Here is a 27,261-nt window from a genome sequence, read left to right on the forward strand (position 1 = left end):
TGCTTATTTGATCATCTCGTGCCCTGAAAAGCAAGATTGTTCTCGAGCTTAATAGCATATCGGTGGTTCGTGATTTTTTGATTATTTTCTCGGAAGTATCACCAGGTTCTCACCTATCTGCTATGTTGAGCTCGTGACCAAGTTGGTTTTTGAAACCACCCTTTCTCCAAGAATCCGTGTCGGATACCCCTGAGTTAGTTGGTTAAGCTAAACGACAACTTGGAGAGTTGAAAGATAAAAGCTTACCTAACTTAGTTCGTTTCAAAGGGATATCCTGGTGTTGGTGTGTTTTGAAGAAAGATGATATCTTCATTGATTGATCCCTGTGGTCAATTGTTGGATCTATTGTCTTATCCGATCTTTGATTTGAGTATGGGCTATCGTCAAATCAAATCAGAACCAACGGTATTCTTAATGTTGTCTTACTCGTGGTTGTTTTTCCTCGAGCCCACACCATTATATCTTTCGGGTCTGACCAATGCTATCACCTTGTTCACATAATTGTGGAATTCCATTTACATGGAAATCTCGATAACTTGTTGTTGAGCCCATCAGCAGCATTTTGTCTTCTCCATGATTTGTGTTGAACATCCAGCTAGTGTTGGAAACTTCTACAAGCATTATCTTCATGTCCCGTTCATGAAGCATGTGTTGGATGAAAGAAGTGATTTTTCTCTAATTCATGTGCACTTGATGTAAGTTGCCGCCGTGAATTCGAGAAAGTTTGTTTTTGCTCCTCTGGAGTCATCCCAAGTCAGTCATGCATGTGCGAAGTATTCTATGGTCTGATAGACTGATCATGTTCATTCCATATGTATTCCCTAGCACACCAAGCCACTGATTTACTTGTTCTAGGTAAAGAAGTCTAATTTAAGTGCACGAGACTTCGATATCCTCAATGATGGTTCCCTACCAGAACTCGGTAGTGTTTTATTGTAAGACTACCATGTGATCATGTTTGTCTGGGACAACGTCTTCACATGTTTGTAGCAGAACCAGCTCATGTTTTGGAGCTTACTACTGTAGTCCATTTCCCGAGAATCTCGCAACATCGTCTCATCAATTTGTGTTGCAAACTTTCATTTTTCTTCCTAGACTTGATGAGTCTGGAATATCCTGACACCAACCAGATCTGAATCTCAGGCAGATATGATGGTTAGAACGTTTCCCAAGAGCTATAATATTGTTCTCTGTGTAACCCGGTAAGTGGATGTCGTGGCCAACACACCCAGCCGGAAGACCTATAATTGTAGTATCTTGATTGAAGAAGTTGGCCACCTTCCCATAAGGATTTTGCAGGATTTACTTCCGTAGTTATTTCTTATGGAGTCTTGAGCTTCCGATGTCCGACCTGTTACTTGATGTTCCGGATACCAAACCATTTCAATAAATGGGTATGCTAGCACATCAAGGATAACATTAGAAGCGGAGTGCTAAATGTCTCTTGGTCGATAATCCAGATTTTAATCCCTTGGCCTCGCTAAGGTGAAATTTGAGAAGGTGTTATCTTCCTTTGCATCTGCATCCTCCGTCACCATTCATCATGGTAGTAAGTTGTGTTGCCAGGATCCTTGACACGGATATTGGTAAAACCCTGATGAATATGGAAATGCTCAAATTCTGGAGAGCACGTACAAGCAAAATCATCCCTTGCGTTGTCTTCAACAAGGTAGTCCACATCATCCATTCTAGTCCGAGTATGTTATTCTACCGAACTCCTCCAAATGATCGATTGTGATTTGCCTTAAGCTGGTATAAAGAGTTTCAATGATCTCTGAATCAAAGGTAATTCTTTTTGCCACTTAAGGGGATATATCTACGAGTCACCATCCCTAAGGTGTCTCGATATGGTATCATGGCAACTCAACTCCTCGCTACGTTGACAACCGTTCACCACCCTCTTAGGTGTGGAATTGTTGTCTACCTAGTGAACCTTTGTCATGTGTTTCACTCCATCCCTCTAGATGTGTGTTTTGTATCTCAGCTCGAGAGATGCTGCTATGTCTCATCCCATGAGTTGATCCTGAGTTGTTCGGTCTTCGAGAAGATCAATTCATCTAGAGTTTTCCTTTCCTCTTCTTGTCATGATTAGCTGGAGTTCTCAGAGGAAGACATCAAGTCAAAGATGGTGATCGAATCAACACCCCTATGAAGTGCAACCTAGATCGTGAAGATTGTGTTAGTTGCGTTTCCCCTTCATTCTACCCTATGCATGAATCTCGGGACGAGATTCTTGTTTAGTGGGGGCGAGTTGTCACATCCCTAGCTTCTGGCTTTGCACCAGGATTTCCCTTCATGTGTGCATCATGTTTAAATTTCTGAGAAGTTGAAATGGGGATTGCCTAAACCCTAGCATTAAAGGAATTCACTAGGTTCACCTAAAATATTTTCAATAAGTCCAAATGGCTTTTAAAAATGTTCATCATTTTTGGAAAATACTGTAAACAGTAGCCAGAGGTGATGCACATTTTCTCATGACATATTTGGGCTCTGAATTAAATCATACTCTATTTTGAATTTGGGCATTTAAATACTACAAAATATTTAAAATGTCCAAATAATCCTAAACTGAAATGTTCCAAATTGGATATATTCTAAACATTGGGCATGCACAGTTTGGTGATTTTTGAAAGTGCCTAGATATTTTAGTAATGCCACAAACTTACAGAACAAAAGAAAAATAGAAATAAAAGAAAGAGAGAGAGGAAGGACTGACCTGCCCTACCTGGCCCATCCCTGTAGCAGCCCAGCTGGGCAAAGCCAGCTCGGCCCACCAGAGGCAGCACTGTCTTCTTCCTCTTGCCAGGAGGAGAAGCAGTTGTGTAACCGGCGCGCAGGCGAGCCGTGCCAGCTCCTCCCTGCCTGCCTGGCTGCCCCCTCGTCGCCCCGGACGTTTTCTGCGACGCCACGCAGCCCCCTAGCCCCCTCTCACTCTCCCCCGAACGCTCTCCCCTCCTCTTCTCTCTCCCAGCACGCGCCCGAGCGGAGCCGTCGCCGCCGTTCGCCATAGCCGCAGCCACCGCCTCCCCCTCGCCTCTCCGACATGCCTAGGAGCTCCGCCACATCGTCCCCGGCCTCTCCGCCATGTCAAGCAAGCCGGGACGCACCGCAGCACCGCCCTGTCGCCGTCTTCAACCTCGGACCGCCGAAGATCCCTCTCGCCGCCCCGCTCGCTCCGGTGCTTCCCCGAGCACGCCGAGGCCACCTCTGCAACCGCTGTGAGCTCACGGACTGATTCCCCCTCCTCCCCTGCTAGTGCTCATGCTCTACCTCCGTACCCCACCTCTGCCGAAACTTGCCGCCACCGCGAATGTCGCCGTCGTCGTTGCGGTGGGCCAACGCCGCGTATGAGCACCTGGTCGAGTTCCTGCTGCCTCGTAGCCTCTGCCCCTGCTCTTCGTTTGCTCTAAATCGAGCTGCAGCCCCGCGCCCATGCTAGCCCGAATACCGGACGCCGCCACGAGCTCGACTCCGGCGAGCTCGGTCCACCCCAGCTGCTCCCGCTTGCCCCGTTAGACGCGCCTCGTCGCGCTGCACCCGTAGAGCCTCTCCGCCGCCCATTTGGACACCCGTGGGGGATTTCTGAGCCGCGCCGCCGTCTCGGGCCACGCCAGCGTCGAGTCGCCGGCGAGTTTGACCCCACTGACCCTGTTTGACCACGGGTGGGGCCCAGTTTGACCCCCCGGGTCAATGACAGGTGGGTCCTAGCACTGCTAATTAATCTAGGGTTAGTACTAATTTAATTAGTTAGACTAATGACACTGACACACGGGACCCACTGGTCAGGTTTGACCTGGGCCGCCCGTTGACCTGCTGACATCACTAATACGTCGTGCTGACGCAGTAAATGTTTTCTGGAGTTTTATTTATTTCAGAAAATATCCAAAACTTCTAAAAATCATATAAAATCAACCGTAACTCCAAATGAAATAAATTATATATGAAAAATTATCAGAAAAATCCAATCTATCCATCTGTACCATTTTCATGCATGATAGAACAATTTAACCTTGCTGTTTAGGTGAAACAAGGTAACGCACTAATATGACCTTTTTAAATGGGTTTGCATTTGAATCTTTGGTTCAAATGGACTCATCTCAACCTGTTCTAGCTTGCATTAGCTCAAAACACATTCATATTGCCATGTCATAGCATGCATCATATTGTGCATTGCATTGATCGTGTTTCTTCTCTGTTTGCCGGTGTTGTTCCCCCTCGGTAGACGTTGTACTGACGTTGTGATCGTTGACACTGATGAAGACTCAATGTTATCTTCAGAAGTGCCAGGCAAGCAAAACCCCCTTGTTCATCTTGATACAATCCTACTCTCTCGCTCCTGCTCTCTTTTATTGCATTAGGACAACAACGATTCATCTGTTACTTGCTGCGGTAGCTGAACCCCTTTATCCTTTGCATGACCTGTCATTGCCACAGTAAATAGATGAAACCCACTAGCATGAGTAGGAGTTGTTCGAGCCCTGTTGCGCCTACTCATTCATGCTTGTTTTTCATGCCTGCTACTGCTTAGAGTTGAGTCAGGTCTGATTCATCGGGGATGAATCAGAGGTGTGTGAACATGTCCTACTGTTGAGAGCTAAGTGTGTGAACACGATTTGGTAAAGGTAGCAGTGAGAGGCCATGTAGGAGTACATGGTGGGTTGTCTCATTGCAGCCGTCCTTAGGAACTGTGTTCTGTGTTTGTGATCCATGAACAGCTACTACCACACATTGGGATCCTTAATTGACTCTCTCAACTTATTAATCAACATGATCTCTGTCCAGGAGTTGCAACTAGTTTCTGGTGTTTGTAGGTAGTTTTAGTAGTCTACCAACTGGCACCCGGTACAGGTGGGCTTGGGACAGACTAGGCACCATGGCACGGTGTACCAAGCATAGATCCACCCGTCGAGGTGGGCTTGGGAACCCTGCACACATCGTTTGGGGCCGTGAGCGACACCCCGGCCGGATCTCCTTGCGGATGGAACCCGAATAGGCGATAAACCTGGACGAGAGACTTTTGTGATTAGTCAGGTCATGGCCGACACCCTCGCCAGGCTTCCGCTTAAAGGTTGCCGAGATACATGACATGTACATGGCGGTAAGTGGCGAGAGCGTGTGTGAAGAAGTACACCCCTGCAGGGTTAATATGATCTATTCAAATAGCCATGTACGCGGAAAAGGACTTCTGGGTTGCCTGTACAGTTCATAGACAAGTGAAAGTGGATACTCTAAAATACGCAAGATAAGTGTGAGTGCTATGGATGGCGTTCTCGTAGGGAGACGGGAGCGGATCCATAGTGGTGTATTGATATGGTGAATATGTGGACTCGTGTGCGCCACCTCAAAAGAGTTACTTACAGTCGTAGTTCAGGATAGCCACCGAGTCAAAGCTGGCTTGCTGCAGTTAAACCCCACCATCCCCTTTGTTGATAATGATGCATATGTAGTTAGTTCTGATGTAAGTCTTGCTGGGTACATTTGTACTCACGTTGCTTAATTTATGTTTTTGCAGAGGGACTTCAGTCTCGCTAGTAGTACCGCGTGGACTTCGACGTTTAGCTTGTTACCTCAGCTACGATCTTGTGCCCTCGGTAGGATCTGGTAGATAGTCAGGCTTCTCAGCCTTTTTCATTTGTAGATGTCTATACTCAGACATGTTAAGCTTCCGCTTGTGCTTGACTTGTGTGCTCTGAATGCTGGGTCATGAGACCCATGTTTGTAATATCTCGCTCCTCGGAGCCTATTGTAGAAATACTTGAGTTGTAGAGTCATGTTGTGATGCCATGTTGTATTTGCACATATCGAGCATATTGTGTGTATGTTATTGGAATGCTTGGTATGTGTGGGATCTGACTATCTAGTTGTTTATCCTTAGTAACCTCTCTTACCGGGAAATGTCTCCTAGTTTTTCCACTGAGCCATGGTAGCTTGCTACTGCTCCGGAACACTTAGGCTGGCCGGCATGTGTCCTTCTTCGTTCCTGTGTCTGTCCCTTCGGGGAAATGTCACGCGATGAATACCGGAGTCCTGTTAGCCCGCTACAACCCGGTTCACCGGAGTCCTGCTAGCCTAGTGCTACAGCCTGGATTCACTCGCTGATGACCGACACGTTTGATGTTGGGTCATGGATGTCTGTCCCTGTAAGTTTGTGCCACTTTGGGTTTACGACTAGCCATGTCAGCCCGGGCTCCTCATCATATGGATGCTAGCGACACTATCATATACGTGTGCCAAAAGACGCAAACGGTCCCGGGCAAAGGTAAGGCGACACCCGTGGGGATACCGTGCGTGAGGCTGCAAAGTGATATGAGGTGTTACATGCTAGATCGATGTGGCATTGAGTCAGGGTCCTGACACCCATGTGGTATGATTTGCATGTCTCAAGTGATTCGAAATCAAGTGAGTCCAAATGGTCCATCTGCATGGAGTTTCTTCATGCGTACATACCAGTAGACATGGTTTGCACGTCTCAAACTTTTCAAAAACGAGTGAGTCCAAAGATTCATCAACATGGAGCTTCTTCATGCGTTTTATACCAATATGACTTACATGGCAGTGCCACAAGTAAGTGGTACTATCATTACTATCTTATATCTTTTGGCATTAAAATGTGTATCACTACGATCGAGATTCAATAAACCATTCATTTTAGATGCAAGACCATTGAAGGTATTATTCAAATAAACAGAGTAACCATTATTCTCCTTAAATGAATAACCGTATTGCGATAGACATAATCCAATCATGTCTATGCTCAACGCAAACACCAAATAACAATTATTTAGGTTTAACACCAATCTCGATGGTAGAGGGAGCGTGCGATGCTTGATCATATCAACCTTGCAAACAATTCCAACACATATCGTCAGCTCACCTTTAGCTAGTCTCCTTTTATTCCGTAGCTTTTATTTCGAGTTACTAACACTTAGCAACCGAACCGGTATCCAATACCCTGGTGCTACTAGGAATACTAGTAAAGTACACATTAACATAATGTATATCCAATATACTTACGTCAACCTTGCCTACCTTCTTATCTACCAAGTATCTAGGGTAATTCTGTTCCAGTGACTGTTCCCCTTATTACAGAAGCACTTAGTCTCGGGTTTGGGTTCAACCTTGGGTTTCTTAACTAGAGCAGCAGCTGATTTGCCGTTTCATGAAGTATCCCTTCTTGACCTTGCCCTTCTTGAAACTAGTGGTTTCACCAACCATCAATAATTGATGCTCCTTCTTTATTTCTACTTTCGCGGTGTCAAACATCACGAATATCTCAAGGATCATCATATCTATCCCTGATATGTTATAGTTCATCACGAAGCTCTAGTAGCTTGGTGGCAATGACTTTGGAGAAACATCACTATCTCATCTGGAATATCAACTCCCACTCGATTCAAGTGATTGTTGTACTCAGACAATCTGAGCACAAGCTCAACGATTGAGCTTTTCTCCCTTAGTTTGCAGGCTAAGAAAATCGCCGGAGGTCTTATACCTCTTGACGTGGGCACGAGCCTGAAATCCCAATTTCAGCCCTCGAAACATCTCATATGTTCCACGACGTTTTGAAATCGTCTTTGGTGCCTCAACTCTAAACTGTTTAACTGAACTATCACGTAGTTATCAAAACGTGTATGTCAAATGTTCGCAACATCCACAGACGACGTTTGAGGTTCAGCACACCGAGCGGTGCATTAAGGACATAAGCCTTCTACGAAGCAACAAGGACAATCCTCAGTTTACGGACCCAGTCCGCATAATTGCTACTACCAACTTTCAACTAAATTTTCTCTAGGAACATATCTAAAACAGTAGAACTAAAGCGTGAGCTACGACACAATTTGCAAAAAATCTTTTGACTATGTTCAGGATAATTAAGTTCATCTTATAAACTCCCACTCAGATAGACATCCCTCTAGTCATCTAAGTGATTACATGATCCGAGTCAACTAGGTCGTGTCCGATCATCACATGAGACGGACTAGTCATCATCGGTGAACATCTTCATGTTGATCGTATCTACTATACAACTCATGCTCGACCTTTCGGTCTCTTGTGTTCCGAGGCCATGTCTGTACATGCTAGGCTCGTCAAGTCAACCTAAGTGTTTCGCGTGTGTAAATCTGGCTTACCCCCGTTGTATGTGAACGTTAGAATCTATCACACCCGATCATCACATGGTGCTTCGAAACAATGAACTTTCGCAATGGTGCACAGTTACGGGGAACACTTTCTTGAAATTTTAATGAGGGATCATCTTATTTACTACCGTCGTTCTAAGCAAATAAGATGCATAAACATGATAAACATCACATGCAATCAAAATAGTGACATGATATGGCCAATATCATTTTGCTCCTTTTTGATCTCCATCTTCGGGGCTCCATGATCATCATCATCACAGGCATGACACCATGATCTCCATCATCATGATCTCCATCATCGTGTCTCCATGAAGTTGTCTCGCCAACTCATTACTTCTACTACTATGGCTACTGGTTAGCAATAAAGTAAAGTAATTACATGGCATTGTTCAATGACATGCAGGTCATACAATAAATAAGGACAACTCCTATGGCTCCTGCCGGTTGTCATACTCATCGACATGCAAGTCGAGATTCCCATTACAAGAACATGATCAATCTCATACATCACATATCATTCATCACATTCTTTTTTTTGGCCATATCACATCACATAGCATACCCTGCAAAAACAAGTTAGACGTCCTCTAATTGTTGTTTGCATGTTTTACGTGGCTGCTATGGGTTTCTAGCAAGAACGTTTCTTACCTACGCAATAAACCACAACGTGATATGCCAATTGCTATTTACCCTTCATAAGGACCCTTTTCATCGAATCCGATCCGACTAAAGTGGGAGAGACTGGCACCCGCTAGCCACCTTATGCAACAAGTGCATGTCAGTCGGTGGAACCTGTCTCACGTAAGTGTACGTGTAAGGTCGGTCCGGGCCGCTTCATCCCACAATACCGTCGAAACAAGATTGGACTAGTAACGGTAAGCATATTGAACAAAATCAACGCCCACAACTACTTTGTGTTCTACTCGTGCATAGAATCTACGCAATAGACCTAGCTCATGATGCCACTATTGGGGAACATAGCAGAAATTCAAAATTTTCTACGCAACACCAAGATCAATCTATGGAGTAATCTAGCAACGAGGGGAAGGATAGTGCTTCTACATACCCTTGTAGATCGCTAAGCGGAAGCGTTCAAGTGAACGAGGTTGAAGGAGTCGTACTCGTCGTGATCCAAATCACAGGAGATCCTAGTGCCGAACGGACGGCACCTCCGCGTTCAACACACGTACAGCCCGGTGACGTCTCCCATGCCTTGATCCAGCAAGGAGAGAGGGAGAGGTTGAGGAAGACTCCATCCAACAGCAGCACAACGGCGTGGTGGTGATGGAGGAGCGTGGTAATCCAGCAGGGCTTCGCTAAGCACCGCGAGAGACAAGGAGAAAGAGAGGTAGGGCTGCGCCAGGGAGAGGTGGAAACTCTTGTGTTGGCAGCCCCAAAGACCTCAACTATATATAGGGGAGAGGGAGGGGCTGCGCCCCCTCTAGGGTTCCCACCCCAAGGGGTGCGGCAGCCCCAAAACCCATCTAGGGTGGCGGCCAAGGTGGGGAGAGGGGGAAACTTGCCCCCCAAGTAAGGTGGAGGCGCCCGCTCCCCAAACCCTAGGCGCCTTGGGCCCTGGTGGGGGGCCGCACCAGCCCACCTGGGGCTGGTCCCCTCCCACACTTGGCCCATGCTGACGTCTGGGGCCGGTGTCCCCACTTGGTGGACCCCCGGGACCCTCCCGGTGGTCCCGGTACGTTACCGATAGCACCCGAAACTTTTCTGGTGACCAAAACAGGACTTCCCATATATAAATCTTTACCTCCGGACCATTCCGGAACTCCTCATGACGTCCAGGATCTCATCCGGGACTCCGAACAACATTCGGTAACCATGTATATCTATTCCCTATAACTGTAGCGTGATCGAACCTTAAGTGTGTAGACCCTACGTGTTCGAGAACCATGCAGACATGACCGAGACGTTCTCCGGTCAATAACCAACAGCGGGATCTAGATACCCATGTTGGCTCCCACATGTTCCATGATGATCTCATCGGATGAACCACGATGTCAAGGACTCAATCAATCCCGTATACAATTCCCTTTGTCTAGCGGTATTGTACTTGCCCGAGATTCGATCGTCGGTATGCCGATACCTTGTTCAATCTCGTTGCCGACAAGTCTCTTTACTCGTTCCGTAACACATCATCTCGTGATCAACCCCTTGGTCACATTGTGCACATTATGATGATGTCCTGCCGAGTGGGCCCAGAGATACCTCTCCGTCACACGGAGTGTCAAATCCCAGTCTCGATTCATGACAACCCAACAGACACTTTCGGAGATACCCGTAGTGCACCTTTATAGCCACCCAGTTACGTTGTGATGTTTGGTACACCCAAAGCATTCCTACGGTATCCGGGAGTTGCAAAATCTCATGGTCTAAGGAAATGATACTTGACATTTAGAAAAGCTTTAGCATACGAACTACACGATCTTTGTGCTAGGCTTAGGATTGGGTCTTGTCCATCACATCATTCTCCTAATGATGTGATCCCGTTATCAATGACATCCAATGTCCATGGTCAAGAAACCGTAACCATCTATTGATCAACAATTATTTTCAAAGTGGGGTTAAAATATTCTTGGAATGGGTTAAAAATTTACGTTCGGTCTGAATATTATGTAGGTAGACCACCTGCCAAATTTCGTTGCATTCGGAAGTTGTATGGTACCCAACCATTAAACTACAGACGCACAATATCCGGATAACAATATGACGTTTTTGTAATAAAATTGGTTGTCGGGCTACCCGACTTCCCTCTCATCTTGGCCCAACAAATCTACATAGCCCACCTAAACCTACCCTAACCCCCCTCCACTCTAGAGCCTTCCATTGTGAACGAAGAGCTAAAAAAATCCCAAAAGCCTCAACCCTCGCCATCCCTGCCTATTTAAGCAACCCCTACCCTGCATAATTTGGAACCCTACCCCTCTTCCTCATTTTCCATGTGCAACCTCGCCACCGCCACCACTTGTCCACCTTCCCCATCCTCCAGCCGATGTGGCCCTGCGAACCCATCGTAGACCCGCTCGAACCCAACTGGTCCCGAGCCATCTCACGCGCCGCCGCCATTAGCGCCCGCCTCCGCCGTTCGCGCCAAAGCTCCCCTCACCCTACCGCCAGCTCGCCTTCGTGCGGGATCTCCCGTTGACTGGGGAGCTGCCAGAGACTGTTGTCGGAATAGGCTGACCTCGCCGCCTCTTCTCCTTTCTCCTCCATCTCTCTCTCTCTTTCCACTCTAACCCTCTCTCTCTCTGTTGTCGCCATGTACGCTACCCAAGCTTGGAGCACACGCCGCCACCTAACCTCGCCGCCGCCTCTGGCCAAATACGGTGGCCACAACACCGCCCAATCCGTCCGTCGACTCCACAACCGCGCCGAGCCCTCGCCCTGGCCTCTGCTTCGCCCGCCGGTACGCCCTCGTCCCAGGATCCGCCAAGCCTTCCAAACAAACAACATCCGGAACCGCTCCATCCTAGTTTTCCTGTGAGGTCGAATTTTTGCATGTCCTCAGATTTTTCACATCAGATTGCATTTTGTGATGATGGTAACATTGTGCATGTTTTCTAACATAAATGATCTTTCTATGAAAAGTGATCTACTCTCTGTGGGCTTAATGATGGTTGCATTTGCATCTTTGATTGGATTCATCTACATGTTGTAATCTCTATTCCAAAAGTGCATCATGTCGTAATCTGTAGAAAATTGTTAATACATTCAAACTTACGTTGATCCTTACCACCAATCCATAACTCATATGCATATGATTCCTTCAGGTGTTTTGCACTATGCAATGTTTATTTTAATGCCATTCCCATGGATGCCATGTCAAGTTTCTTTAGCATGTCAATTTCTTGCTCTTATGTGGCTATCATGATATAAATACATTCCTATTAGCAAAAAGTTTTGTTTTGTGAAAATCATAGTAATTAATAAATGCATCCTATGAATTTGAGCCTATGAAGAAAAAACAGCATTGCAATGTCAAATGCATGTACATATTTTTCATAAATACTGAAATTGGTTTACTTTTAGTGCATCTCAATTCAGCATCATAATGTTACTGTTTTGCAAATCCCTGATTTTCCCGACGTCTCCAAAACTTAGCAAAACATAGCATTTTCCATAAATCATATTAAATTAACCTTGATGCCTATGAACCTGACCTTATATGAAAAGTGTAGCATATTAAACCAACTGTAAATGCAGATCCTTTTCATACATTTTAGCAACATGAATATTGATGTTCCGTTGCTCCCAATTAGGCATCTTGCTGTTTCGGCAGATTACGATCAACACAAGTTGTATGTATCGAGTTTGCTTGATATATTGTTCATGTAAATATACATGCATCTAAAATTGTAATTGTTTCATTTTAGGCAATGTATTTGATTACAGCTATGGGAACACATTTGATTAACTGAAGAAATGATGGTTGGGATCCACTCTTGTAAGATGTCAAAGCTTTTTGAACCAAAAATGGCATTCAAATACTAAATATGGATGTCATCTTTAGTAAATGGGGAAAATCAAGAAAAGGTGGGACAAACAATGCCACTATTGATCATTTTTCCATATGGCCACCTTCTATGCTGTTATAGACTCATTCGCCACAAAGGTTGATCGTCATTTTAATGAGGTATCTTCAGAGCTGCTCCAGAACTTCTCTTGCATTGACCCTAGAGACTCATTTTCTAGGTTCAATGTGAAAAAGCTTGAGGCTCATATAGATTTATCAAGAGTATTTCTCTTATTATGAATGTGAACATATAGAAGATAACCTTGAGGTATTCATTATTCATACGAGAAGAATTGAAAACATGTCATGATATTGCAAGCTTGGCTAACAAGATAGTTGAACTTGAACGATACATCATGTTTCCTATGATTTATCACCCCATTGAGTTGGCATTGCTAGTACTCGTAGTGATGAAAACAATTTAAAGGGCCTTCTCAGCAACGAAAATCCTTAAGACTGAGTTGCGCAGCATGATGTCTGGTGGTTGGCTTAGCAATTCGGTAGTGTGTCACATTAAGTGAGGAAGGATATTGAATAGTCCTCATCGTGGTAAGAAAAAAATTCAGAAAGATGGTAGGGCATTACCATTGCCTGGGTCTTCTAAACATCATTGAAAGTTTCATTATCGGTGTGTTTCCGATTAACGAGTAAACTTTCTCGTTGTGTTGCATTAGTGGGATTTGATATGCCTCGTCGAGAATAGCTATGCTATGAACATGCTTGAGATTTATCATATTTGGTGAGAATTGCTAAAAAAAGGATGATTTATATGACTATTTATGAATCTCGGAGGGTTATAAGCAAAATTTGACACTGGTGTTTGACATTTTTAGTAGCTAGATACATTTTTTTAGTTGTTTGGATTTACATCTTTGACGTTAGCTATAGTTGGTTTTTTTAGCAAAAGCTAGATTTGCTAAAAAATTATAAGAAAAATATCCCAAATCAAGGGTAATTATTTTGGTATTGATTAACAGCTATACATGGGCCAAAAATGCACAGTGGTGGTCTACACCCATCTTGTCCATCTATATGACAATGAACCCTAAAAAAATCCTTTCTTTTGAAAAAAAATCAATTTACAATGTAGAAGTAATTTGACAACTAAAACATGACCCATGTCAACAAAAAAATGTCGGGTTTCCGTGGTGCCTGTCATGATTTTAAGATCAGCGGCCCATGCATGTTGTCATGATCCAATATTAATTTATCGATGCGATCTTTGGAGATTTTCTCTTTTCTATAGTCACTCCTAATTATAGGGATTAATAATATATATCTTTAGAGTCGCCGTTGCTCTTTTTGTACTCTAACCTCATAGATTTTGTTTCACATCCTATCCTTACGTATTTTCCTCGCTTTCGTTGATCCTAACTAGTAAATCCTAGCCTTACACACAAGTGGGTAATATTTGTCAAGCGGAGTGACACCACAGAGACCATGGACATCAATCACAGTAATGACTTCGTCAAGAAGGTGAGGCAGGCGGCCGTGGCGTCGGCAATGGAAGGGTGAAGTACAAGGAGTGCAGCAGGAACCATGCGCTGGCTAGCGATGGGCACGTAGTGGACGACTGCGGGGAGTGAATGCCGTTTGGGGACCTCAACCATGCCGACGCGTCATCATGCAAGTGCATGACCTGCAGACGACACTGCAGCTTCCACCGCAAAGGTGATGATGGAGAGGTCGCCGCCGTGCGGTAGCGGCGGCGACCTCTCCATCATCTTCTTGCGGTGCAAGCTGTAGTGGCAATAGTAGGCCGCCCACTTGTATGACGATGCGTCGGCGGGGTTCAGATCCCCCAATGGCATCCACTCCTTGCAGTTGTCCACGACGCGCCCACAGGTAGCTAGCGCGTGGTTCCTGTCACACTCGTTGTACTTCACTCCTTCCACCGCCGGCGCCACGACTGTGTGCTTCACCTTCTTGACGAAGCCCTTAGGGTACTTGACGTCCATGGCCCCCCTGGTGTCACTCGGCTTGATAAAGATTAACCACTAGTGTCTAAGACTTGGATTTACTAGTTAGGATCAACGAAGGCGAGTAAAACTCGTAAGGATAGGATGTGAAATGGAGTCTGTGAGTTTAAAGTTTAAAAATAGCAACAATGGCTCTAAATATAGATATTATTAATTCATGTAATTAGTAGTGACTATAGAAAAGAGAAAATCTCCAAAGATCATAGTGATAAAATAATATTGAATCATGACAACATGCATGGACCGCTGATCATAAAATTAAGACGGGCACCATGGAAACCTGACCATTTTTTGTTTGACCTTGCTCATTTTTAGCTGTCAAATTACTGCTACATTGTCACTAGATTTTTTTTGTCAAAAAAATAGCTTTTTTCAGGTGTCATCGTCACATAGATGGACAGGACGTGTGTAGACCACCATTGTACATTTTTTGCCCATGTATAGCTGTTAAACAATACAAAAATAATTACCCTGGACTTGAGATGTTATCCTATATACCTAAGAGATCCACCCCACTAACCTATTTATCTTGACATGCAACATATCCACCTCAACATGTATGCCCCACACGTGCCACCTTCTGCCACGTCAGCGACTCTTTACATGGAGCGTTCAGTTAAAAATGTGCAGAATCAACTATCCACCTGCCTTCTCTCTGTTTAAACTTTTTAGCCATAAGAACATCTCTAGTAGGCCACTTCTAATGCCGACCCGCAAAATGTGTTCACAGTTCACGAAAAAACAGCTTTGCGGGCTGGCACGAAGGATATCATTTTTTAGGGGTCCGCTTTGCGGGCTCGTCCGCCGCCCGCGCCGGCCCATAAATCAGTAATTTGCATTTCAATTTCGGGCATGAAAAAACATTTCTTTGCTTCTTTCTTTTCTTCAAGGGCATTGGATACATAACAATTTACCAAATCTTTGCTGGAATAGCAAGACAAAAGAAAATAAGAACCACAATTAGGAGCTCCCACTACTTCGACCAACATCATTTCCGTCCCTTGATTGTTGAGCTAAGGATTCTTGAAATTGCATTCTTCATTCTTCTTCTTTGATTCTAAAGAAGTACACGTTGCTTCCCCTCTAGTTTCTTGTCTAATTGCACATGCAGCCGCATCATTAGCCTCAATTATACAAATGAGTGCACGAACATCAATTAAGTTTCTTCCTATCAATAAATCAATATATTCTTCTTCCCTACACGAAAATGAGCATCCACCTTCGTACACACATAATCATCTCAATAAGCTACCAAAATTGAAAAGAATAGTTTGACAAAGTCGAATGAAAGTTATAAAATGCCTCGTCGTTTTCGCATTTGAAGAATACCCATCCGGGGTGTTTCAGCGTGCTAGACGTTAGCCGCAGCACTGTCTGTGTGCAGTGGTCGCACTGTATGAGCGGCATCGGCGAACCAGCAAGCCGCTGGACTAGCGCCGAGCCGGGGCGACGGCCGGCCGTGTCCTTGCCGGTAAACCGGCGACAACGGCTAGAGGACGAACTAGTACCTGCATGCGGCGTTGGGGCTTTACCGGGGCTGTGCGGGGTGCTTCCCGACCAATCCATGGCTTGGCGCAGCCACCGGTGGCCGGAAACGCCAAATCCGGCGGCCGCGACAAACAACCGCCGATCTGCAACTTTTCGGGCGGCCGAGGCAGGAGCAAGTGGAGGACAATCTCGGGCGTGTGGCGGCCCGCCGGCGTGATCCCGCTGGCTTGTATGGCCGGAATCATAGGCAGCGGCCCGGCGGAGGTGGGTGGGGAAAAGCGCGGGCTGAAATGCCCCCCACCAACAGCTCCCGCTAGATACAGGGCACCGATGCGGAGGGGGAGAAACTGTATTTTCACCGGTTGGGGTGGGAATTTTGCCGGGTCCCGCAAAAACATTTACGGGTCCGATGCGTTTACGGCGTCTCACCAGGCAGTTATTTTCATACGGATTCGTATTTTGACGATTATTTTATCGATAGGGCATTATACGGGTTTGCTAGAGATGCTCTAAATCACGGATTCCTCTCTCCCTCCCTCGGAAATAAACACAAACCAATCGACCTCTCTCCACCAGAAAAATTGACGCCAGTTTTCTCCTTGGCTACAGGTGCAGCACGTGGGAGCCGATCTGTGCATAAAGGGTCCTCCCATGGTACGTGAGTTTGAGCTGCTCGCCTCCGCGGTTCTCTGAAATTCTCTAGGGTATTGATCCCCCTCGGCCCTTGCAGGTTGGTGCCATATGTGCCCTGGTCCTTCCCTCCCGTGTGTGTCTCTGTTCCGACTAAGAGAGCTTCGGCGCCGCTGGGGAGGTCAGTGCCGGCCGGTTCCAGTAGAATCGGACCGGCTATAGGTGAGTTTCCAATCTGAAGATCGCTTTCTTTTCATCATGTAAAGAAGGAATTGGACGACGCCGGACAGGGCCTCACCCATGGGCCATGGCATGGAGGGGTTATTATATATATTTTTTGCCTTGAAGGAACGCCCAGTGTACCCGAGTCCAATCAGGTCACCATGCCATCCAATTTTCAACATCTTTCCTTCTCTTGCTAGAGGGAACACATTGATGTGACGCGTCAAGGCCTCAGCAATGGCGTGAAGGTTTTTGTTTTGGCTTGGAAGGAACACCCATTGTACAAGAGTCCTTTCATCTGAATTTAGAACTCTGATAATTCTAACAGTATACAAGTTTGTAAATTGCTCCATTGAACAGATTAGCATACAAAGTGCTCTTTCCATCAGGTTATTCTCAGCCATGGTGTGGATATTTTCATTTTGGCCTAGAAGGAACGCCCAGTGTACATGTGTCCTTTCCTCTGAATTTAAAACTATGATGTTTCTATTAGTATACAAGTTTGTACATTGCTCCATTGAGCAGGTTAGTATACAAAGTGCTCTTCCCATCAGCTTATTATGTAAGCACTGCAATTTTCAATCCATCATTTGGTATGTTAGAATTTTAGCTGCTATTTTATTTGTGAAGCACATATAAGTGGATTCATGTTGACCGGCCGATTCATATAATGATTTGCTAATGTGGCCAAATAAGTTATTTCCTGCAGTACATTATGCCCATACGTGCTTCTTTACATATTATTGTTAATTAATTGCCCTAAGGGATCTTGATTTTGCATTTGTAAACATTTTTTCTTGCCTGCTGCATCCTCCCCATTTGGGGAAGGTATAATAAATTATTATGGCGCCAATCTTTTTTCTAATTGTGCAAATTTAGTGTTCAGTACAATTGTTTCGATGCATTAGGATACGTCAATTTTCACAGTCGAACAAATACTCTTTAATGTTTCCTTTAGTTTCGTTACAACATCTCCATAAGATATATATGATTTTGGTTAGTCCATTCCACATTTTCTACCATATGTATTGGCAATTTAAATACGGTCATTTTGTTGATGCAATTCCAAATTAATTATGGTGGTTATTTGTATCGATTCTAAGTGTAATTGAGCATAGCTCCTTTTGGTAGGTAACTTCTGTAGCTAACATGTAACATTCACATTGGTGAGGATGGTTTCTTGGTATATGGAGTGTTAAGGATAAGACACCGGATATCACCGAAACATATTGCAACAATTTCACGCAGCAACACGGCGGGGTATTATCTAGTTCTTATAAATGTTACCAACTATAGCTTTTGCTAAAAAAAGCCAACTATATAGATAACCTCAAAGACGTAAATCCAAACAACTAAAAAATATGTATCTAGATATTAAAAATATCAAACCCCGGTGTCAGATTTTGCTTATAACCCTTCTTACTTTTAACCCACATGGTGGGCCCATAACCCACAATTCCCAGGATCGAAACCTGACCCTCTTGTACATCCCTAATTCAAAGTTAGTTCCTCGCTCGTGGCCTCGTTTGTAATTGACGAGCCGCCTTTCAAGAGATCATCAATTCTGGTATCAGGCACAACACTTATTCCCGAATCCCTTTCACACTTTGTTTCAGGTGAGAAACGATTGCCTGCCCGCTTGAAACTTCTCATGGTACCTTCTTACTTTGTTCTCGATATTTTTTTAAGTTTCAGTTTGAGAGTTACTTTCCGCCACCTTCCCCTACGTTAACAACCAGATAGTCAAGCTTGTAGGGGTCCGTTCTCCTGAAATAACCCAGCCTTATTCTACCGTATGTACGGTGGAGTTCCCAAAAAGGATGTCGACTTCATCGTGATGACCTGAAGAAGAGAAATGAAAACATCGAAGTAGTGGATCTACCTCTTCGAGGAGAGCAACCAAGGCCGAGGAGAATCGTTAGAATTTCATAACCTAGTCTTTTCCCCCTTACTCCACCCCTTAAATCTCGGGACGAGATTTCTTGTAGTGGAGGAGATTTGTAACACCCCCAGTGTCAATGTTACAGTAACCTCACCCTAATTAATGTGCCATATCATCTTGTTTTATTAATCCAATTGCCACTTATCCAAAATCAAGTCAAATTCAAACTTCAATTACAAATCAAAATTATTATTTCTTCAAACGATAAAACAAAATGTTTGCATTATTCTATAAAGTTCCCGGATCATTTTTCATATTGAAACCACATCATTTGACTCGCCAAATAATCCCTAGTAAATTATAAAGTGGGCCATCAACACTTAATCATTCATAAGAAATTTGAAACAATGTTTGTAAATGTCCAAATATTCCAACAACTTGTGTGTGTGGCACTGTTGTGTTGTGTAGTCAATTTGCGCAAAGATCCACTCCTAACAATAATCATTTGGATATCAAAATAAATAGAAAACAACAAGCAAAAACTAAAACAGAAAAGGTATAAAAAAGAGAAACAATGTACACTGTAGCCCACAACTACAGTACACAGCCCAGCCCATGGGGAGGTCATTTTCCTCCCCTGTTCATCTAAAGCACCGTGGACACTCGTACGTCGTCCGTGGCATGGATGCCACACACGGCGGCCATCTGATGCCTCCCTCGATGGATAAGTAGGACCCCCCTCCACCCCCTCCTAACCCAAGTGCCAACCACCCCTCCCTCACTCCCCTTCGCTCTCTCCCGAGCGCATCTGGCGCCACGCCGCTGTCGACCGCGAGGCTAGGAACCTCCCCGTGCCGCCTGGGGATGGCCGGGGGGATCGCCGCCTTCTTCTTCATCTTCTCCGATGCCCAGGGACAAGCCGGACTGCTCTGTAGCTCGCCATCGTTGCCGTCTTCCCCTGCTTGCGCGCTCCTTTGCCCCGCCTCGTCCTCGATGCTCCGGTCCAGCCTCGGCCTCCCCGACGTCGCCATCGGCCTCGTTGTGAGCTCCTCCTCTATTTCCCCCTGCTTCCTGCCTCGATCCGTCGTCGTAGCCGCCCGTACTCGCGGAGGCCTCCGCTTCTGCAGTCCGCGCTCACCATGTACGCGCGCGCCCCTGGCCGTGCTCGCGCGCCTCTGCCTTGTCGGCGCCGTCCGCGTGCGCCCCACCGCTGCTGGCCACTCCGGCAGCGCCTAGTGCACGCGCGCGCCCAGCCGTGCCACCCCTGCCCGCACCGCGTTGCTGTCATTGCTCCTGACCGCTATCATTGCTACTTTACTACTCTTGCGCCGCTGCTGCTTTCTAGGACTGCTGCCCACTTCGCCGAGCCCCGCGATTGCCTCTGCTGCGGCCCGCGTTGCTTGCCGCCCAGCTATAGCCGCCGGCGCCAGCCTGCTGCTGCCGCTCGCACCGACTTCTTCCGCTGCGGGCCGCTACTGCAGCTCGCCCGGTCCGCGCGTGCGCTCGCCCACGCCCGTGACGGCTCGCCGGCCACTCCTCCCGCTGCCGCTCTGACCTGGCTTCGCCCCGCGCTCCTACCTCTGCCGCTGCCGCACGCCGCCGTCCGCGTCGCCGGAGCCCTTCGCCACAACCCCGCAGCTGCCCCCGCCTGCTGCGCAGCCGCCCACCGCCCCGCGCGTACCCGCGCCCGCCTCTTCTCGTGGCCGTCGGTGCCTCTTCGCCCGCGTGCCCATGGCGTGCAGCAGCCTGGAGGCCGGATGTGCCTCTGGCCAGTGGGGCCGACCCTTCAAAAAAAGGAAAAGATAAAGAAAAATAATAAATAAAAGTATTATTAGTGAACTAGTTAATTAGTGAATCTAATTAATCTAATCAAACTGACGGGTGGCCCCCCTCCATCTATATTATCTTAACTAACTAATAAAGACTCCTGTTAATAAAACACCCTATGACACATGGGCCCCACTACCCAGTTTTGACTAGTCAACAGCCATTGACTATTGACTGAGGAGTCAGCACCCCCGACCCCACATGTAATAGACCCTGGCTAGAATAGTACTAGGTGACAAAAGTGTTCTATTTTTATTTATTAATTTCGAATTTAATTTAGTTTCAGAAATTGTTTAAAACTTTGAAAATTAATATAAACTAAACCGTAGCTCGGATGAAAAGACTTTATACATAAAAGTTGCTCAAAACGATGAGACGAATCCAAATATGCGGTTTGTTCGTCCATCACGTGTCCCTAGCATAGCGAACCTGCAACCTTTCCCCTCCGGTCCATTTGTCCGAAAACACGAAACACGAGGAATACTTTCCCGGATGTTTTCGCCCTTCGCCGGTAGCACCTAGTACTGCGTTAGGTCACCCCTAGCACCGTGTATTGCCATCTTATGTTTTGTGATGCTTTGATTGCTCTGTTATTTATTGTGTTCCCCCTCCGTTACTTCTTTTCGGTAGACCCTGAGACCGTTGCTGACACCCCGTGATCGGCTACATCGACGACGACCCCTCCTTGCCAGAGCAACAGGCAAGCCCCCCCCCCCCCCCGCTTGATCAGCCAATATCGCCTATTCCTTCTCTCTACTGCTTGCATTAGAGTATTGTAGCATGTTACTGCTTTCGGTTAATCCTATTCTGCTGCATAGCCTGTCATTGTTGCTACAACTGTTGATACCCTTACCTGCAATCCTACATGCTTAGTATAAGTTGCTAGTACTTCATCCGTGGTCCTACATTCTTGTATGTGTGACATGCTATACTATCGAGCCATGATCACTCGGGAGGCGATTACGGGTATATATAATACATATTTACATACTATACAGATGGTGACTAAAGTCGGGTCGACTCGTAGAGTACCCACAAGTGATTTGGATAAGGGGGCTGAAAGGACGGGTGGTTCCATCTAGGTAGTGGTGGACCTGGGTTCCCACGTCTCCCGAGTGCTACTTTGGAGGCAGAGAGACAAGGCAGGTTGTGACCACCTAGGAGACAGGTGGGCCTGGCCCTGGTCGGCGTCCGCAGTTACTTCAAAATAACGCGCTTAACAAGATCTTTGTATTTGATCTGAGTCTGGCCACTAGCTTATACGCACTAACCAACTACGCGGGAACAGTTATGGGCACTCGACGTCATGGTATCAGCCGAAGCCTTCTTGACATCAGCAACTGAGCGACGCGCGCCGGGTTGGACCGCGTAATGCAACTTCCTTTGTAATGGAGGTTGCTAGGTCTGCTCACCGGCTGCCTTCGCAATGTGCAGGTGTGCAATGGGCGATGGGCCCAGACCCCTGCGCCCATAGGATTTAGACCGGCGTGCTGACCTCTCTGTTGTGCCTAGGTAGGGCTGCGATGTGTTGATCTTCTGAGGTCGGGCATGACCCAGGAAAGTGTATCCGTCCAGAGGGATTGAGCGTGTTGGGAAATTTGGAGCAGCCCTGTAGGAAAGTTTATCTATTTGAATAGTCGTGTCCCTCGGTAAAAGGACGAGCCGGAGTTGTACCTCGACCTTATGACAACTAGAACCGGATACTTAATAAAACACACCTAGACAAGTTCTAGAGACAACCTGGTGGTCACTTTCTCACAGGGCGACGAGGGAAGGATCACCGGGTAGGATTATGCTATGCGATGATACTTGGTGAACTTACCATCTACTCTCTTCTACATGCTGCAAGATGGAGGCAGCCAGAAGCGTAGTCTTCGATAGGACTAGCTATCCCCCTCTTATTATGGCATTCTGTTGTTTAGTCCATCGATATTGCCTCTTTACACAGATACCCATGCATATGTAGTGCAGATCCTTGCTTGCGAGTACTTTGGATGAGTACTCACGGTTGCTTTCCTCCTTCTTTTCCCCCATTTTCCTCTTCTTCTCGGACGTCGCAACCAGTTGTTGGAGCCCAGGAGCTAGACACCACCGTTGACAACGACCCCTACTACATCGAGGGTGCCTACTACTACGTGCAGGCCGACGACGACCAGGAGTAGTTTAGGAGGACCCCAGGCAGGAGGCATGCTCCTCTTTCAATCTGTAACCCAGTTTGTGCTAGCCATCTTATGACAACTTGTTTAACTTATGTCTGTACTCCGATATTGTTGCTTCCGCTGACTCGTTTATGTTCGAGCACTTGTATTCGAACCCTCGAGGCCCCTGGCTGGTAATATGATGCTTGTATGACTTATTTTACTTTTAGAGTTGTGTTGTGATATCTTCCCGTGAGTCCCTGATCTTGATCGTACACGTTTGCGTGTATGATTAGTGTACTATTGAATTAGGGGCATCACACCTAGCGTGCTTGCCAGGCTTGGCGTTTTCTCACCTGGCCGGCCTCCCTATGCTCTCAGGTATTGAAGGCAAGGTATTATCCTAATGGGTCCCTAGAGGAAACTGTATTTTCAGGAAACGCTTCTCCCACGTGGCATGCTATTCAGCATAGCCTTGAGCTGCTCAAGCAAGGACTAATCTGGCAAGTGGGCAATGGTGAGAGCATCTGCATTTGGCCAGACCCGTGGTTACCACGACCGATGGCCTACATGCCCATCACGCCACATGGCACATGCCGGATACGGCCAGTGTTCGAGCTCCGGGACGTAAACGGCCAGTGGCAGGTGGATCTTATACAGCAATACTTCACCGTCCCGGACGTTGAGTGCATATTGACGATCAGGGCCAGCCCACGGGGTCTGGAGGATGTCCTAGCTTGGGTGCCAGACAACCGCGACATCTTCAGTGTACGTAGTGCGTACAAAACCGCCCTAGAGGGGCAAACAAGCATTTTCATGTGCGCCACAAGCAGGGCCCAGATGACACGCGTGAAGTCTGGAAGGCATTGTGGGGGTGCCCTGCTCCCCCAAAGGTACGAGTATTTGCATGGCGTGTGGCCACAAATTCTTTTGCTACTCTTGAAAATAAGCATAAGCGAAAGCTCGAGATTTCTGACATGTGTGCTTTATGTGGTATCGAACGAGAGGACACATTCCATGCCTTATGCAGATGCCCTCTTCCTCGGCTATTATGGCAGGAGATGACCAAGTTTTGGACCATGCCCGAGATGGAAACCGTCGTCAATACTTTAACCAAGTGGATTATCCACCTTCTTGACCGATGTACCCATGATGAGCGCCTCCCTGTGTTGATGACACTATGACGAAGTTGGTACGTGCAGAATGAGGTGTTACATGCAAAGTCGGCACCTCCAGTTGAGGCATCTAGCAGATTCTTATATGGCCGCATCAGTACATTGCTTTATATTCGACAACACCCCACGGTGGACGTCGCCAAAGGGAAAACGGTTATATCCTATGGAGGGAAGGAAGCAGTCAACATGGATTGGCGGCCTCGCGAGGGCGCCCTCCGGAGCGATGGAGCAAACCTTCGGCGGGATGGGTCAAGCTGAACATCGCCGGGTGATGGGGTGGTGAGGATGGCACAGCAGGTGTCAGATTGGTGCTCCTGGATCACACTGGATCCATTATCTTCACGTCCTGCAGGTTTATCCAAAGGTGTGCGAATTCCCTAGAGGCTGAAGCTCTAGCTCTCATGGAAGGGGTTGACCTCGCTCTTGCACGGAGTTCAGAGAATCTTGTTGTGGAGTCGGACTATGCTATGCTAGTTCACATGTTCAAGGAACCTGAGGTGAACAGATCGCAGATAGCAGCAATGCTTGCGAGTACTAAGGAGCAGCTGGCCTCACGCCAGCATGAAATAAAAATCGTCACATGTGACCAAAATAAAGTCAGCCATTCTCTTGCACCGATGGGTAGAACATTGCCCAAAATGCTGTGTGGTTACGTTCCGCCGCTGACGATGTTGACGTGTTGTGTCAATAGGATTGTAATGACCCTGGTTGATTAATATATTCGCTTCTTAGCAAAAAAAGGAGGCCACCACCGTTCAAGGGGCTTATTTCTCTTCGGCGCATGTTGTTCTACATGATCCTTGGCATCAACGAGCTGTTTATCCTTTGTGTCCAGAGGCTGCTAGACGACCTCATCTCCGTCCACCTTTAGGTTGTCGGCTATCGTCTTCATCACCGACGTTTGGTTGCAGCTCTTGATCGATGGTGATTCCCAGCGGGGTGGCTTCGAGGTGGATTAGTATTGATAGGCTCTCCCAGCGTTCGCTAGATGCATGACCATCCATGTTGGTGGTGGAGGACTCTAGTGGGCAACATCTTGTGCCACCATATCTTATCTCAATGCAATTATTTATACCCATGCATATACTATGATCTCTCGACTGGTTCACATCGCTCACTCTTGTCGCTAACAGAGAAAAGAGGCCCACTCACTTGAGAATGGGGCACTAAGAGTCTAAGACACAGTTGGGCCACATGTTGATTGAGCGAGAACCCAGTGCCGCTGATGATGTGCACGCATGGGGCACGAGTTGCAAGATCGAGGCGCACATGCTTCACTCTAAAACCTGCTTGGGTGGTGGCAGCTCGCTAGGACGCCATGGACCAGCGAACAACAAGACAGTTGATGACGATGGGGGCCTCGAGCAAGCAAGTGGTTGGGTGCAACTGTGACAGCCCGAGACCGATGCTCCAGATGCCTCCCGCTATTTTCGTTGTAACCGCATTAATTATTTGGTTGTGGCATTCATCACCGCAACATTCACATTGCATCGGCACTCCGTTGCCATCAATTTGTCAAAACTTGCATCTATCCGTAGTTGCCAGTTCTCTGCATTATCTTCGTTTACCGTTCCAAGTCCAACCACACACTTGCACGCACCAGCGACATCGTTAAATAATAATTTTTGAAATGGGATTAAAACATTCTCGGAATGGGTTGAAAGTTGACGTGTGGTCTTAATATTATATAGGTAGACCGCCTATCAATTTTTGTCCCATTTGGAGGATGTTTGGTACCCCAGCCGTCAAACTATAGCGACACTATAGTTGGAGAAATATCGGACGTTTTCATAATAAAACTTGTTGGCGGGCTGCCCGACTACCCTCTCATCTCAACCCAACAACTCCACATAGCCCATCTAAGCTTACCCTAACACCCTCCCCTTCAGAGCCGTCTGATTGAGACTGCAGGGCTCCAAAACACCCCAAAAACCCTCAACCCTAGCCATCCCTGCTTGTTTAAGAACCTGCATGCTACCCTGCCTAATTCTCATCGGTCAAATGTCTCCTCCAAGTTCACTTTTGAATTCTTTCATCTTGGTTCAACATTTCTATTGTTCATTTTTCTAGAGTGTCTCAACAATTTTGGTCGTGTTCCTTGTCGTCATTCTCAGCATTTGAAGACCAAATAAGAGTTCTCCAAGAAATTATATTCGTTCTCTTGAAGATTCGTGGTGCTAGCTTCATGCCATCCTCTCAATTGTTTCGAGTCGTCATAAATTCCTTTCATGACCATCCCAAATTTTGCCATGAGTTGTTTCCATTATCGATTCTCCGAAGTCCAAGCCCATCATTTCAGAAGAGTTATTCATTCTCAGATTTCAGCTTTCATTCTCCAAATATTCTAAATTGATGTCTCTTCATTCATCTTCAAATTCTTACTGGTGCATCATGTTGGGGAACGTTGCAGAAAATAAAAAAAATTCTACGCTTTCACCAAGATCAATAAATGAGTTCATCTAGCAACGAGAGAGAGGAGTGCATCTACATACCCTTGTAGATCGCGAGCGGAAGCGTTCAAGAGAACGGGGTTGAGGGAGTCGTACTCTGTGATCCAAATCACCGGAGATCCTAGCGCCGAACGGACGGAACCTCCGCGTTCAACACACGTACGGTTGAGGAAGACGTCTCCTCCTTCTTGATCCAGCAAGGGGGAAGGAGAGGTTGATGAAGATCCAGCAGGACGACGGCGTGGTGGCGCATGCAGCAGCGATCTCGACAGGGCTTCGCCAAGCTTCTACGAGAGGGAGAGGTGTAGCAAGGGGAGAGGGAGGCGCCAAGAGCATGGGGTGCGGATTCCCTCCCTCCCCCCTCTTTATATAGGCCCCCTAGGGGGGGCGCCGGCCCTAGGAGATGGGATCTCCAAGGGGGGCGGCGGCCAGGGGGAAACTTGCCCCGCAAGCCAGGTGGAGGCGCCCCCACCCCTAGGGTTTCCCAACCCTAGGCGCAGGGGGGCCCAAGGGGGGGCGCACCAGCCCACCAGGGGCTGGTTCCCCTCCCACTTCAGCTCATGGGGCCCTCTAGGATAGGTGGCGCTACCCGGTGGACCCCCGGGACCCTTTCGGTGGTCCCGGTACAATACCAGTGACCCCCGAAACTTTCCCGATGGCCGAAACCTGACTTCCTATATATAATTCTTTACCTCTGGACCATTCCGGAACTCCTCCTGACGTTCGGGATCTCATCTGGGACTCCGAACAACTTTCGGTTTACTGCATACTCATATCTCTACAACCCTAGCATCACCGAACCTT

At 46.8% G+C, this 27,261-nt stretch overlaps 1 protein-coding gene across 1 annotated transcript; it reads left to right on the plus strand.

The window, feature by feature from the left end:
* The first annotated feature begins 19,638 nt into the window (after nt 1–19,638).
* On the plus strand, nt 19,639–23,038 carry LOC123087069 (uncharacterized). The gene is made up of 3 exons (XM_044508973.1): nt 19,639–19,908; nt 21,325–21,394; nt 22,759–23,038. Exons 1-3 carry the CDS (start codon nt 19,732–19,734, stop codon nt 22,854–22,856), a joined length of 345 nt encoding a protein of 114 aa, XP_044364908.1. The 5' UTR covers nt 19,639–19,731; the 3' UTR covers nt 22,857–23,038.
* Nucleotides 23,039–27,261: the final 4,223 nt, after the last annotated feature.

The sequence above is a fragment of the Triticum aestivum genome, chromosome 1B, assembly GCF_018294505.1.
Source record: "Triticum aestivum cultivar Chinese Spring chromosome 1B, IWGSC CS RefSeq v2.1, whole genome shotgun sequence".
In the NCBI taxonomy this organism is placed as follows: domain Eukaryota; kingdom Viridiplantae; phylum Streptophyta; class Magnoliopsida; order Poales; family Poaceae; genus Triticum; species Triticum aestivum.